General features: G+C 44.1%; 1 protein-coding gene across 1 annotated transcript; it reads left to right on the forward strand.

The window, feature by feature from the left end:
- Window positions 1-5297: 5297 nt before the first annotated feature.
- On the forward strand, window positions 5298-12829 carry LOC110295597 (GTPase IMAP family member 3). The gene is made up of 5 exons (XM_085840625.1): window positions 5298-5511; window positions 7474-7583; window positions 8562-8851; window positions 9885-9919; window positions 10451-12829. The coding sequence occupies exons 4-5, from the start codon at window positions 9892-9894 to the stop codon at window positions 11338-11340; spliced, it is 918 nt and encodes a 305-aa protein (XP_085696751.1). The 5' UTR covers window positions 5298-5511; window positions 7474-7583; window positions 8562-8851; window positions 9885-9891; the 3' UTR covers window positions 11341-12829.
- The last annotated feature ends 2744 nt before the right edge of the window (window positions 12830-15573 follow it).

Below are 15573 nucleotides of genomic sequence, written 5' to 3' on the forward strand. Positions count from 1 at the left end.
AGCTCCACAGCATTTCCTCTCTGCAATAGAAAATTTAGACTTTTCCCATGATTAACCTTGGAGAAACTGAGACGGGCTTCCATCCTCTTTTGGGAAGAGTATGTCTGTTCTTTTGGCTTACTTGATGTTCATGGAATTTATCCACATCTATGCAGCTTGTTTGTGTTTATGGTTGTGCGTCACTGCACTGGACAGGGCTGCTAACAACGCGTGTGTTCCCTCCACTGTTGGTGAATAGTCAGGTTGTTTTCCTGCATTCTCCTCTAGCAGGTCTCCTAAAAATGCCTTGATGTGGCCTTGTAGGGCTTTCTCCAAAGCACTGCTCTTTACAGCTCTTGTTTATTCACTAAAATAATTTTTAAGCCTAAATTTTTTCACCAAGACCATTTACAAAGGATTTAATTTCTAAACCATGCTGTAGATATTAACATTTTTAAATGGTGGTGGTGGGTGGGGGAAGACTGCTCCTTTTGGTTTCCAGCCATATAATCTCCAAATCTGAGCACATTTGTCTGAAGCAGCACCTCCCTCGTCACTAAATGGTGATACAGTTTTACATTCCCATTGACAGTGAGTGGTAATTCCATGTTCTTCTCTTTTAGCCACTGAAACAAAATGCCTGAGATAATCAACTTAAAAAGAGAAAAGGTTTTCTTTCTTCCTGCCTTTTTTTTTTTCCCCTGCTCACCATTTAGGAACTTCTGACCCATGGCCATTGTCTTTGAACCTGTGGTGGGGCAGGGCAGCATGGCAGGTACCTATGGTGGAAGAAATCTGTTCCTACATGGACGGGATGAAAGAGTGAGGAGAAGAGACTCACAATCCACATTAAAGGAATGTCCTGGCAACTTGCTGACATCTCACAAGGCCCTGCCTCTTAAAGGGTCTGCCCTCTCAGTACTGCCCACACAGTAGTTTGCAAACATGCTATACAATTTCTATTGTCTAGTATTTTTGAAGACAAGAATATGGTCTGTTTGGTTGAAAATTTCGTGGGAAGAGTGTGTGTATTGTCGACAGTGGTCAGAGTGTCTCATACAAACCAGTAAGCCAAATGTGTCAGTAGTGTTGTTCAAGCCACTGACAAACGTGGTTTTCTGCCTGCTGCTGTACCCATTACTGAGAAACATGTTAAAATCTCTGAATACAACAGTGGATTTCTGTGTTTGTAATCTTTTAGTTCTTTCCATCTCTCTTCATGTCTTTTGAGAAGTTTGGAATTGTTGCATCATCTTGGAGAAGTGGCATCTCCATCACTGGGTATGGAGTCCTAGCATCTTCCCTGGAATCCTGGTCATATCCTACTTTCTGAAGTTTGCCTCTCTCGCATTATTATAGTTTTCTCTGAATGTTGTTTGAATTTAGTTTTAACTTACTTATATCTGTATTTTTAAAGTGGGAAATTCAAAGGCATCATATAAATGGGTCCTATTTTCTAATAGCCTAACAGACTATGGTTTGGAAATATGTTGGCTATTCATTTAATGTAGTTATTACTGCTATTGAATTAAAGTAATCATCGTGTATCTGGGTTTGATCTTTCTGGGTTTTCCTAGCCTTAATTTTTGCCCTATTTTGTATTGAGTAACTTTTGTGATTTCATTTTGTCACTTCTATTGAATTTTATTGTTGTTGTTGAGACAGAATTGCACTTGTCAGCCCTGGCACTGACCTGGAATTCATTATGTAAACCAGGATGGCCACAAGCTCAAAAATGTCTGCCTGTGCCTCTCAAGTACTAAAATTAAAAGTCCACTGTATCGACTTATTATTTGTATCTTTTTAGAAAGATGTTAAGAACATTGACATAGGAGCTATGCATTTAAATTAGTACATACATTATTAGATAATAGTATACATACTAAATAATACAGGACACATAATTTAATGCTCTAAAATATCAGTCCCACTTTCCTGCTGCTATGCAATTTTGTGAAATGTAACTCTCCATTATATTATATATTTAACCGATTTGTCTATCATTTGCCTGTCATCCATTTGCCTATGAATTAAATGGGCAATTAGAGAAGCTAGAGATGGGTCCTATACATAAACAACAACCATAAATCAAGTAACCAGATGAAGGAAACAGTGCTGAGAGCCGTGGTGAGATAAAAGCCTTCACTGTGATGTAAGCGGCAGTGGTAGCCAGAGAAAGAAATGTCAGCATCCCAGGGTCGAATCAGCCCTCTGCAGTCATTTAAGACTAACTCACTGAGATGGAGAGATGGCCGAGCAGCTAAGAGCACTTTCTGGTCTTCCTAAGAAACCAAGTTTGGTTCCCAGACCCCACATCAGCTCACGGCCTTCTGCAGTTTCACCTCCAGGGAATCTAATACCTTCTTCTGGCATGACCTTCGCTCATGTGCACACACAATCACATATTTATACACACAGAAATAAAATAAACATTCTCCCAGCACTCCCACCAGCATTGCCAGCTGGTGACCTTGGCTGTCTCTCGCTAAGCTTTTACAGGCTTTAATTTGTCAAGTGTGAGCAACCATTGCTCTCCTACCCTTTATTTTCCTCTTCTCATCCCCTTTCAACCCCCCTCTCAATTTCACCTCCTTTACTCTGATTCTTGCCCTGTCTCATCCCTTTTTATCCTCTACTGAGTTTAAATTAATTAAAAATTTATTTATTATAAAACTGATTTATTAAAAAATCAGTTCTTAAAACATTCATTTTAACCTATATTTTCTCTTTTATATGTATAAATGGTTTTGTCTGCAATATATATGTGCACCGTGTGCTACAGTGCCTGCAGAGGCTAGAAGAAAGGGTTGGGATGAGTTACAGATGGTTGTGAGTGCTAGGAATTGAACTCGAGTCTTCTGAAAGAGCAGCTGATGGTCTCAACTGCGGTTATCTCTCCATCCTCAGCCGTTTTCAATTTACAGAAAATCTGAGCAGAAAGTACAGAGGGGGTATGCTCTCCTCACCAGTTTCTCCTATCAGTAACATGTTGCACTAGTGGAGTATTGTTGCTGTCCGTGGAATTATATTCATGTATTTTATTAACTAAAGTGTGTAGCTTTACAGCAGGGGTCACTCATGGTGTTTGACATCCTGTGGGTCCTGACAAGTGGGTGATAACAGCAACCCACAGGTCAGATAGAATATCTCGTTAGCATAGATTCCTCTGGCTTCACTGTTCATTTCTCTCTCTACTTCCCCAAGTCCCTGACCACAGGTGATCTTCACAGTTGTCCTTTCCAGCATGCGACAGAGCTGTGGCTATACAGCACAGAGCCCTGCCAGATCAGCTTCTTTCACTTAGCAGCATGTATATACGTTCCCTCTGGGACTCCATGTGTCCTGCTAACTCATCTCTTTGTAGTTCCCATCGCCCAGGTGTGTCACACCCACCTACTAAAATGTATCTGAGTTGTTTCTGCATTTGGATGGGCTTTGTGAACAAATCTGCCATAGGCATTCGTGTTTGGACTCTCGTGTGGGTACAGCAGCATGATTTTAAACAAGGTGATGAGAAAGGAGGGCTCTCTAGAGTAACAAGTCAAAAAGAAAGCATTTGTTGAGGCTGAGAGGTGACGGTTAGCCTTCAGTGAGTAAGAAGTTTTTCTGTGCAAGCATGAGAACCTAAGTTCGAATCCCCAGCATCCAAACAAAAATCTGGGCATGACTGCTTGTGCCTGTAATCTCAGCATCGGGCCCAAAGTGGCAGTTCCTAGAGCTCCTGGCAGTCAACCTAGTAGAAATCAATTCACTGAGAGATCCTATTTCAAGGCAATAGGGTAGCGGAGTAATAGAAGATACCTTCAGTCAGTGTTCTGGCTTTCCTGTGTTCATTCAGGAGCATGTGCAAGTGCGAGCTCACGCACACCAAAAATAAACAAACAACTCCCCCAAACTGGGCAAAACAGAACACAGCAAACCAGCAGGGAACCAGCAGGGGGCAGTGTTTGCAAGACATCGACGCCAGTTCCCACTCCCTTCCTACAGTTTTGAGCCTTGGGCTCTTGTTCTCATTGGCTGCTGACCATCCCTTCACAGCAGGATGCACCTTCCCTTTGAAGGCGTGGACCAGAAAGCTGCAGTGAGAAAAGGTTCCAAACAATCCCTGAGTTCTGTGAGGAAGAAATCACACTGCAGGAGCTGAGGCGGATTCAGGAATCCACAAGAGCATACATGTCAATTAAAACAACAAAACAAAACAAAAACGGCCAGGCAGTGGTGGCTCACACCTTTAATCCCAGCACTTGGGAGGCAGAGGCAGGCAGATTTCTGAGTTCAAGGCCAGCCTGGTCTACAGACCAGGACAACCAGGGCTACACAAAGAATCCCTGTCCCAAAAAACAAAACAAAAACAAACAAACAAACAAACAAACAAAAAAACACCCCAAAAACCAAACCAAACCAAACCAAAACAAAAGCTAAGAATAGGAATATGCAGGTTATAGGAACAACATCTATATTCATTTCACCCAAATAGATCCCATATCCCACTCTCCTCCTTGAACATTCTTTTGTTTAAAAAAAAAAAAATCACACAAACTTGGGATTGGAGGGCTGGCTCAGTAGTTAAGGAGCCTTATAAGTGTTAATAGTTCCAGATCCAGGGGATCCAGCAGCCTCTCCTGGCTTCTGCAAGCACCAGGCATGTGCAGAGGGCACTTGCACGCATGTAGGCAAAACACTCATACACGGAAAAGAAAAACAAGTGAATAAAAAAATGATCTGAACTCAAACACACAGCTAAGTGGGACTCCTCCAGGGAGGAGACCTGGCTCACTCCGGATCCTGAGCCCAGCATGGCAGCAGGCAGAGGCAGAAGGGACTTGGGATTCCACTAAATGCTGTTGCTTTGCCTAAACCATACTATAGACTGGGTAGCTAGCTTCATAGCTTCTGTGGAGACAAGGTCTGCCCAGGTGAGAAAACCTAAGCCTTGTTCTCCCATACTCTCCCTAGAAGCCAGGGTACCTTAGCCAGGCTCAAGCATGATTGCTATTGATCTGTCCAGTGGGCCCTGGAGAGAGCCAATTTTGGCTCAACTGCCACCTCAAATTCCATCTACGAAGCTACCTCCGTATGACAGAGGTAAACAGCAGAGCAGAAGAGATGCATGCTGTCTGCCGGGTGAGGAGGAAGAGAAGCTAGAGTCTTGGGTTGCCCATGCTTTTAGACTTCTCGATTCTCTTAGGCGCCCATAGAGAACACTCTGTACACAAACATCTCAGTGGTGTGGCCGATGAGGGTGGAGCAGGAAGCAGAACTTTTTTTTTTTTAAATCAACCTTTTCCACTGGCTGCCTTCTTCAGTAGCCCTCAGAGCACCCCTTTTCAGAGAAACTCATGTACATCCCTCTTTCCCACCCCTCAGGAGACACCATCTTCCTCCCCCTGGAAGACAGATCTTGTGAGCTGGTTTTCCCCTCTTGTACTTTTACGAAAGATTACAAACCAATGGGAGAGGCTGCCTAGGACCGGAAGGTGGCTCCACAGTGGCTATAGATCTTGAATGGAAAGATCCTCAGGAACCCACCAGGTAACAGGGGTCTTGTGGTGTGTGTGTGTGTGTGTGTGTGTGTGTGTGTGTGTGTGTGTGTGGTGTTCTTCTTTCCTGCTCACCCTTAAATCTACCAGTAACAATTAGTGTCAACCCGAAGGGAAAGACAACTGATCTTTTTTCATAAACTGTAGAGAAATTCCTGTTCCCCAGGGACTTTTAGTCTTGTCTGTGGAACATCAGTGAGTTTTCTCCCTCAAATGAACAAGGCTAACACACCACTGAGGACTCAGGAGAGATGGACTCTTAGACATTCTGCTTGCTTTCCAAGGGCAAAAAGGAGCAGACAAACGTCTAAAGCAATTTCCCTATAGCTGTTCAGCCAGGCTTGTGTTGAGTGTCTGGAAACCAGAGGAGCTGAGGGGAACCAGTCTTTGGGACGGGGCATTAGACCGGGTTTTGTGAGCTGGGAAATTAGAGTTGTGGCAAGAAGATGGAACGTGGGCCCCATGGGTGATTTGAAGTTCATACACTACCCATCGTCCAGAAGGAACCCTAGCTGTCTGACTAGCATTCGCTTTATCCAGTCAGGGTCAGGACTCTATCAATGGATAAGAACAACCCCGAGGCTTCTGCCCCAGAGCCTTGGGTTCCTTGATGTTGGAGAGCAAAGGGACACCAGATGTCTTTCTCCATCACTGACTGTGGTCTGCACTCACTGACTGGCTAAATTGCCTAGAGGGACCTAAATGAGCACCAGGGATCTATCTGCCTCTCCCATCTCTCCACCATATCTATTGGCGTATTGTCTCACTGAATCCAGTACTCATTGAGTGGCTGGACTGGCTATCTTATCTCCCCGTCCCCTGCAGGTTTAATTTTCTTCCTTCCCATCACTTTTCTTTTTCTTGGTGAACATTCACAGTGCTGGGCAGGAGGGAATGCCTTCTATTCTGTTTGTTTTGTTTTGTTTTGTTTTGTTTTGTTTTGCTTTGCTTTGCTTTGCTTTGCTTTGCTTTGCTTTGCTTTGCTTTGATTTGCTTTGTTTTGTTTTTTGTTTTTCGAGACAGGGTTTCTCTGTGTAGCCTGGGCTGTCCTGGAATTCACTCTGTAGACCAGGCTGGCCTCCAACTCAGAAATCTGCCTGTCTCTGCCTCCCGAGTGCTGGGATTAAAGGTGTGCACCACTCAGGTTCATCTGTTCACAGAAAGCATTTGCTGTTTGTTTTGGATAAAGTAATACATTCTTTAAAGACCAGTCAAAGCAAACAGAATGAAGCTACAGGCAGTAAAGCTTTTATTCCTGGAAAGGACCCCATGACCATTGCACACTGGTTTTTCCTCATAACAGCATGACACATTTTCCCCATCAGGACAGTTTGTTCTCAAGATGCTGTGGTGAAGGATATGGGAAAGAAAGAATGATATTATCAGTTTTCTCAAATGAGACCAAGATAATCTGCACAAGGCCAACACACAAGTCTGTGACCTTCTCACAGTGCTTCCAAGTGTGGCCTGCCCATGCCCTCTTCCAGTTTCTTTCAGTCCTGCATGAGGGAAGCACTGCCAGGGGAGGGCCTCTTAGACTTGGGGAGCTCTTCCACTTTTGCTAGCTCCAAGGTTCAACCAAGGGCCAGAAATAACCGACACACACACACACACACACACACACACACACACACTGACTTCTTAAAAAATAAACGAAAGGACTGACAGGTGTGTGGGTGAAGTGGTGGGGTGGTAGGGGTGGGCTAACACTTGGCTCCTAGTGGGTGGGAGCAGGGCACACTGCTGTCCTGAAAAGATGGTGGCCCAGCATAAAATACTCTGAAGGGGACCGCGTGGGAAAGGGGTGCAGATGGGAAACAGCAAGGTGACAGTCATTTTGCTGGAACTGTGTGGGTTCAGACTAGAGAAAGCACTGGAGAAGGAAAAAATGTCTAAAGAAAAAGGCTTGAGAAACGATGTTTCCACTCTTGCTTTCGCTCCTCTTTCTCCCCAGACTTGAATCTGAGATGGCAGCAGTTTAAGGCTCTCAATTTGGAGGAATGACCTGCCACCAGTTGCTTGGCCAAAGGCATCGTATGCGTACTCCTGCCTGAGAGACTGTTGGTAAGCACCTAGGGGCGATAAACCCCACCCATCAGCCTAAGCTGGGGAGCACAGCCCAGGGAGCTGTACAGGAAGCAGTGGTAGTGTGACCTTTGCTCCTTCATCGACAGTGTTGTCCAGCATAGTCAGTCTCCTCACAGACGTGTAAGCAGCTCATGGCCTCCACAGGACTGAGCTTCAACCCTTCCCTCTTCTTTCTTACAAAGAGGACAAAGCAAAGCTGAGGGTCGAGTTTGGTTCTCTGCATCTTCTCTGCTTCAGCTGACCCTTGGCTTTAATGGACTTCAGCTCTCCAGGGCAATGGAAACAACAACAGATTCAGAGATTTGCTTTAGGAACTGGCTCACGTGACCATGGAGGGACAGAATGCCTGAGCCCTACAGGTGTCTGGAGGCTGAAAGTTACTGGGCTAAATGCTGGATCCTGGCATCCAGTGTTGAAATTAAAGTTTAATTTATATTTATTTTAATTTATATTTCTTGTCAAGATGGTCTCTGGACAATTTCATATGTGGAAGAGCTAGAAAGCATCTAGGAAATCCATTTGTTTCAAAAAGTGTTTTTGAGTGACACACCAGAGACCCTGAGGTTCTGTAATTAGACATTCTTTTTTATTTTTTATTTTATTTATTTATTTATTTATTTTATTTTATTTTATTTTTTGTTTTTGTTTTTGTTCTTTGAGACAGGGTTTCTCTGTGTAGCCCTGGCTGTCCTGGAACTCACTCTGTAGACCAGGCTGGCCTTGAACTCAGAAATCCACCTGCCTCTGCCTCCCAAGTGCTGAGATTAAAGGTATGAGCCACCACTGCCTGGCTAATTAGACATTCTTTAGACACTCATTTTGAGGCCTGTGTTAGATATTTTGGTTTCATTTTGCTTATATATGGGATTGACTACATATAGAATTAAGTAAAAACCAAATTGCTGGGCACACCTATGAGGGGTTTTTTGCTTGTTTAATTAACTGCTTTTAAAGGGAGAAGACCAATTTCTAATCTGGATCCTTGAGATGGGAAGATTCACCTTTAACCTGGGTCATACCGTCACACCATCTGCTGGCAGCCATGGAAGAAGGAAGCTTGCTCTCTTTGCCTCATTACTCTCATTCTCACTGTCAAGTGCATTCCTTCACTGGCATTAGAGCATATTTCTTCAGTATTCCAGTGTATACTACAGACCATCTGAGATGTCCAGACTCGTGGACTGAACAACTACTGGACTTCCCATTGATAAACAGGCATAGTTGGACTGGCTGGACCAGAGACTGTAAGCCATTCTAATAAATCCCTGTTCTATCGTGTGTGTGTGTGTGTGTGTGTGTGTGTGTGTGTGTGTGTATGTGTGTGTGTATGTGTGTGTGTGTGTGTGTGTGTGTGTGTACACTCTATTAAATTCTGTTCCTCTAGAGTACCAGACTAATACAAGACCTTACTCCTGGAACATAGTCAAGGAAACACTCAAAAGCTTTGACAAGCAGGGGCCTGAATTTGGAAGGTCTGTATAGGTTCTTCCCGGTAAAGAAGCTAGGAAGTCGCTCTCCCTAACCTTGTACAAGAGGTAGGTAGAGTGGGGTAGAACAAGGATCAGAAAGGCTTGTGAAGAAGAGGGTAGAAGGAAAGAAAGGGCCTGAAAGAAAGACACCCTCAAGGTGTTTCCAATCCCAGGATTGACCTGGGAACAGGGAACCTGTGGATTCCAGGAGCACAGCACATTGACTATGCAGCCTTAGGACTTTGCTTTTCTTTCTGCTTACTGGGGGCAGCCCACCACTCCCAAACAGGTCCCACAGTGGACTCCTACTCCTGGGTGAACAGTTGCTCCTGGTTTTCTAGGAACTTTCCCAGGTTAGGCAGAGAAAATCCTGTGGTCTGCACTCAGCTCAACTCTGGGCATAGCAAACCATTGCCAGAACGTGGGAAGAAGTTCATTTGTCTCTTGGAGGTACTGGGCGTCAGTTTCTAGTACTGGGTTCCCAAAGAACCCCAGATAGCCATGTGCTCATGTGCCCAGTAGGAAATAACTGAACAACTTAATGAACTATTATTGTGGGATGAAGACTAGTTATGGTGACAATGAGTATGTCCATATGCTCACGTGCACAGACCCATTTCTTGGGTCTTTCTCTTTTGGGTCATCTAGAACTACCTCTAAGTATGTGCGTGTGTGAGTATATGTGTGTGTGATGTCAGCAGTTCTTTCTTTCTTTGCTCTGATGTCTCTTCCTACAAGATATTGGGTTTGTTATTGCACGTTACATTCAAATCCAATTTGAACACTTTTTGCATATTTCTCCTTCTAGAAAAAAAATGGAAACACTTCAGAATGTTGTAACAGGTAAGAAGACTGGTGGAGGTAGGACTCCCTTCCACAGTCAACAGCGACTGCCCAGTGCCTAGAAAGGGACAAACTTCCCTCCAGCACCTAAAACAAGAGAATGTTCTCCCAGATAATTAGACATATTAGGCCATTAACTGTTACACTCTCCATAGCAAGGGCAAGTTCTTCAATATAAAATCTCACTGTCTGTAAAATAGAGATCTGGATAGATGGGAGGAGACAGAGATAAAGAAGCAGTCAGAATGACCAACCCTATAAGGCCCTGAGCATACTGCAATGGCCTATCATCTCAGACTTATACAGAGGAAGGTCCTGGAATAGTGCTAAAATCATCCATCCTTCAGGAAAAGATGTGATAGACACTGGTCATCAGGAACACTTGATCCCAGAAGTCCCCTGTGTGATGGGTGTAATGTTGGTAAAGCAGAGGGGTTGAGTTCCGAATTGGTTCCCGCTAATTCCTATCAGTTTTCAGCCATCCTTTTAATGGTTCATTTCTTATACCTGAGCTTCCCTACACTCCCACAGGTGGAAATAAAGGTGGCTGCACCTCAGGATCAAGGCTACTGAGGATCCTCCTGGTGGGCAAATCTGGCTGCGGTAAAAGCGCCACAGGGAACAGCATCCTCCGACGACCAGCATTCGAGTCCAGGCTCAGAGGCCAGTCTGTGACCAGGACCAGCCAGGCAGAGACAGGCACATGGGAGGGGAGGAGCATCCTAGTGGTAGACACACCCCCCATCTTTGAGTCAAAGGCCCAGAACCAAGACATGGACAAGGACATTGGAGACTGCTACCTGCTGTGTGCCCCAGGACCTCATGTGTTGTTACTGGTGACCCAGCTGGGACGCTTCACAGCTGAAGATGCCATGGCTGTGAGGATGGTGAAAGAGGTCTTTGGGGTAGGGGTCATGAGGCACATGATCGTCCTCTTCACCCGCAAGGAAGACCTGGAAGAGAAGTCCTTGGAAGAGTTTGTGACCCACACTGACAACCGCAGCCTGCGCAGCCTGGTTCAGGAGTGTGGGAGGAGGTACTGTGCCTTCAACAACAGGGCCTCTGGGGAGGAGCAGCAGGGGCAGCTGGCAGAGCTCATGGCCCTGGTGAGGAGTCTGGAACAGGAGTGTGAGGGATCCTTCCACAGCAATGACCTCTTCCTTTATGCCGAGGCACTCCTTAGAGGAGGTTACAGTGTGCACCAGGAAGCCTATAGGTGCTACCTGGCCAAGGTGAGGCAGGAGGTGGAGAAGCAGAGGTGGGAGCTGGAGGAGCAGGGGGGCAGCTGGGTCCTCAAGATGCTCCCCAGAGGCGAAACGTCGGAGGTGTTGTGCTCGGCTTTTCAATGGGGTTTGGTGTTCATATTAATCTTCTTCATTTGCCTTTTTCTCATATTTTATAAAGTTTTGAAAAAAAGATGAAATTTCAAAACCTGTAAGTCATATAAAGTACTCAGAAATTGCTGGTTGTTTGTGAGCCTAGAGGCTGCCTGGGACTGAGAATAAAGAAAAAAACAAACCTGGGCATGCCCCATAGTTAAAACATTCCTGGGAACAGCTTAACCTTAAAGATAAAGAGGAATGTGAGGACATAACAGGGCTATCTGAACTGAGTCAACAACTCACAGAACTCTGACACCCTGCACATATATGTAATTTTTCTGCTAATGTTTGAATAAGCCAATAGTGTTTTGCTATGCTGAATTCTCCACCCCTAAGCCCCCTAATCCATAAAACCTCCTAGCTTTCGAGCCTCGTGGCCGACATCCGTTATCTCCTGTGTGGGATGCATGTTGGTTAGGAGCTTCGTCATTAAACTACCTCCTGTAATTACATCAAGACGGTATTTTCGTGATTCTTTGAGTGCACGCTGAAACAGGAATTGAGTGGGGGTTTCCACGCTAGGTTCTATCAGTTTGAGACTCTGCATTTTATTGTGGGATGGGATCACCCACAAATATTGTGTTTTCTACCTATGGGGGGAAAAAGTGTGAAGTGTGTCCTGGTGTTTTCAATTGTTAATTAAGCCAGCATCAGGCTAGCAGGATATGTAAAGGTTTGTCACTTCCTGCCCCCCAAAAGAAATGCAAGCTGCCTTGGGGAAGGTGATCCTCCTCCATGTAGCCCCCAGAGCCTTGCTTAAACTGGATGAGTAAGGAGTGTGTTGGGATTTGGGGGTGGGGGTTGTTTATTTGCTTGCTTGCTTGTTTGTTTTGGGTAATAAAGAGCTGGCAGCCTGCACTGGGGCTGGAACAGAAGCAGGGAGTTGCAGAGAGAGAGAGAGACAAAGGAAAGACAGAAGGGAGACAGAGGGAGGCAGGGAAGTAAGTAAGTAATGAGTGTCATGCAAAGCTACACACAGTTGCAGAGAAGTCGGGTTAAATTAGAGGCTAGCGGAAAGACTGCCTCAGCAAAAAGCCAACAGCTTTAAATTATATAGCTGTCACTGTGTCTTTATTTTAAACCTCAAGCGGTATCCCCAAAAGCAGTACTGGTCTTCGGACACGGCTCTTCTGGGCCTCTTCTGTTTCCCCTTTAGAATCCTGGTTTGGTCCAGGCTTCTCTCATTAACTCCTAAGATGTCTGATCTAAATACTTTCCTATTATTCTCTTTATGAATGATGGATCCAGAAAAGAGCCTGCAGGCCCATGCCAACCAATGAGAAGTCAGTAAGAGTCTCTGGGGGAGGAGCTACAGGTTTCCCCTTACCGAGGGAGACACACAGGTAGAGACAGTCTCTCTTCTTGCTCTGAATGTTGTTCGATGAAATGGAGGGAACTGAGCTCCCCACCACTCAGCTCTGAAGCTCACCGAGTTTCTGTATTGCCACATATGTTGGCCATTAACTTTCCTCACTGAATCAGTGATTTGAATTTCAAGTCTGATGGAACTAGGTTGCAGTTCTGACAAAGTAACACCGGTCTCACATGGGAGGTTTATTAAGGGAAAGGGGCACAGAGGCTTCCTGGGGTGGGGTGGGGGGAGAGTAGAATGAGATGGGGGAAGGGAAAATATGGCTTCTTATCGGGGGCTGTGGTGCATGCTAATGACGTGTCTTGTTGTCATGGGTCCCTGGGAGTTGGCTGTGGAGATACCTGATGGTCTGCCACTGTTGCTGAGTCCCTTTTGGCTGTCTGGGGATGTGCCTGATTGTTAACAAAGTCTCTTTTCACACATTTGAAAGCATTTGAAGTAATAGAGAAATCTCCATATTGCCTTTATGTAGTCATCCAGTGGCTATAGAGAACTGGGTTTACCTGAAAGGGGGGCTGGAAATGAAAAGGACAGGGTGCAAAAGAAGGATGCAGCCAAGACAAAGTTCTGATCAAGGCTCAAAGTTTAATTCTGCAGCTCCAGCTTATAAAGGGAAAACCACAAAACCCATCCTTCATTTCTGCTGGATTACATTGCAAGGCAAGATTAGCAGACAGTCTATTCTTCTAAGTTCCTGTAGGAAATTACAGGTGCAGTAAGGTGATGACTTCACCTGTGTAGTTAAGTCCATTGTGGCAAGCACTCAAGGTCTGCTCAGCTTGCTCAAGGCTGGGGAAGGGCACAATTCCCCTTTTTTGGTTTTTAAAAGATGAGCAGTACCAGTAGCTGGACCAAGGCACAAGATTTACTTGTTTTCCATAATCCTGTCTAGGGTAAAGGGTGGCCAGGTGACTGTGCCTGCCTATCTTAGGTCAGTGTTTGTATTGTTGCTTCTTACCTGTCAGGGAGAACAAACATAGCAAGTATGTCTCTGTCTTAGGTCGATAGGAGCTCAAGAATACCTGTCTCTGACTACCAGCCTTCTATAGCACACTCTTTCCCATTCAAATCAGGGCCACCAAGGACACATGAATATGCACTCAATGCATTTCTTCATAGTCATGGATTACTGCCATGCTGAATGGCTGAGCTTGCTGAAAGCAATGCAAGGTCCAAAAGTTAAAGGCAACAAGATTATAATGAATGGTTCAAGCAGTATATAAATTAAAGTTGTAAGCAATGGGGAAGTAGAGAACCAGGATTCAAACCATCCCTGATTCTGTCCTTTTGTCTAGTCCTGAAAGATCCTGGCAGAATGTAAAAGGTCATAGAAGCCCTGAAATTGGTAAAATAGATTTTATTGTTAGTAGAACTGGCTTCACTAATTTAGAAAAATAAAGCTGCACAATGCTTTGGCCACTCCTCAAACCTGTGTGTCTGCCAATGTTCTGACCAGGTGTGTGCCCATTGCTGCACCTTCATTAGATTCTTTCCTTATTTCCCTCCCATACCAATTTTTTGAGGAATTAATCATTTTAGAATAGATATTGTTTAGATCTGGAAATCCCCTACTCCCCCCTTCTTCTTTCCCCCCTGAGGGCCTATAAAAACTGGGACCTCTTTCCCCTCGAGGTCAACTCCTCTACACCTGCGTGGGATATGAGTCGTCCCCAGAGCTCTGGCTTTCCCCGAATAAAGCCTCATGTGATTTACAACAAGCTTGGTCTGTCGTGAGTTCTTGGGTGTTCGCTATTGTCCTGAGGCCTGAGCGAGGGGCTCCTTTTGGAGTCTTTCAGTCCTTCTTGAACTTTAGCCATAGAATCCTTTACAACTCCTGAATGATCAGTATAAAGTAACAGTCTTCATGGAGAGCTTTACATAGTCCTCCCTGTTGTAGGAATCAAAGATCAAGTCCTCTCCTGTTTTGAAGGACTACCTCAGGCAAGGAGGTTAGAGATTCTTGCAAATAGGAAATAGAGGTTTCTATCCTTTCTATATCTGTATTTATTACTGTTCTAAGGAGCTCATAATTTTTTCCTTGCCAAACCAAGGTAGAAGTGGCAGTAGCTACTCCTCCCACACTCAGAGAGTTCCTTGGCATCCAAATTTTGAAATTTTAAAAATAAAAAGCATGACTTAAATAATTTTGTGGTATACAGGGATATAATTCCCCCTTTCTTGTTTTTTATGAAGATATTGTTTTAAAGTTCCATGGGCCTGTTCCACAATACCTTGTCCTTTAGGATAATAAGGAAATATGAGTAACATCCATTTGCCATAATTGATTAGGTATGAGTCCTCGAGAATTAACACCATTATGTGGTATGTGAAGAAATTGAAGACACTGAGAACAAGTCTTTACAATTTAATATGTATATTTTCTAGAAATATGAAATTGTTATCTCAAACTATTAGTATTTTGATGATATAAAGAATGAGATTGTTTGGCTAATTGTTCCTGTAAGGCCTTTAATCTGCCTGGTATACAAATCTACTGTGGCATTGCACAGGGGTCCAGGCAATCCAGTATGAGCTCTTAGATGTCCTATACAGTAAGGAATAGTACATGTGTCTTAAATTAAGCTGTATTTGCATAAATAACTGTAAAATTTGAAAATTAGCAGTATCTAAAAAGGGAACAATTTCAAGCAATTGTAAACCAACCATGAGCTATATATTGGCTATCCATCTACAAATTAAAAGCTTGATTTTTCAACATTTTAAAAACTGTCTACAGCATGTAATTCAATCATTTGTGAAGCAGGAGGAAACTCAAGAGAATAAACATGTGATCCAATCACATATGTTTCTCTCTCATTAAATGAGCTGTTTATAAATACAGTAAATGCATTCTTTATTGGCTGCATGCATAAATTTACAGGAAATACAAAAGAATGTAT

The sequence above is a fragment of the Mus caroli genome, unplaced genomic scaffold (assembly GCF_978045245.1).
Source record: "Mus caroli unplaced genomic scaffold, Mus_caroli_1 scaffold_7, whole genome shotgun sequence".
In the NCBI taxonomy this organism is placed as follows: Eukaryota; Metazoa; Chordata; class Mammalia; order Rodentia; family Muridae; genus Mus; species Mus caroli.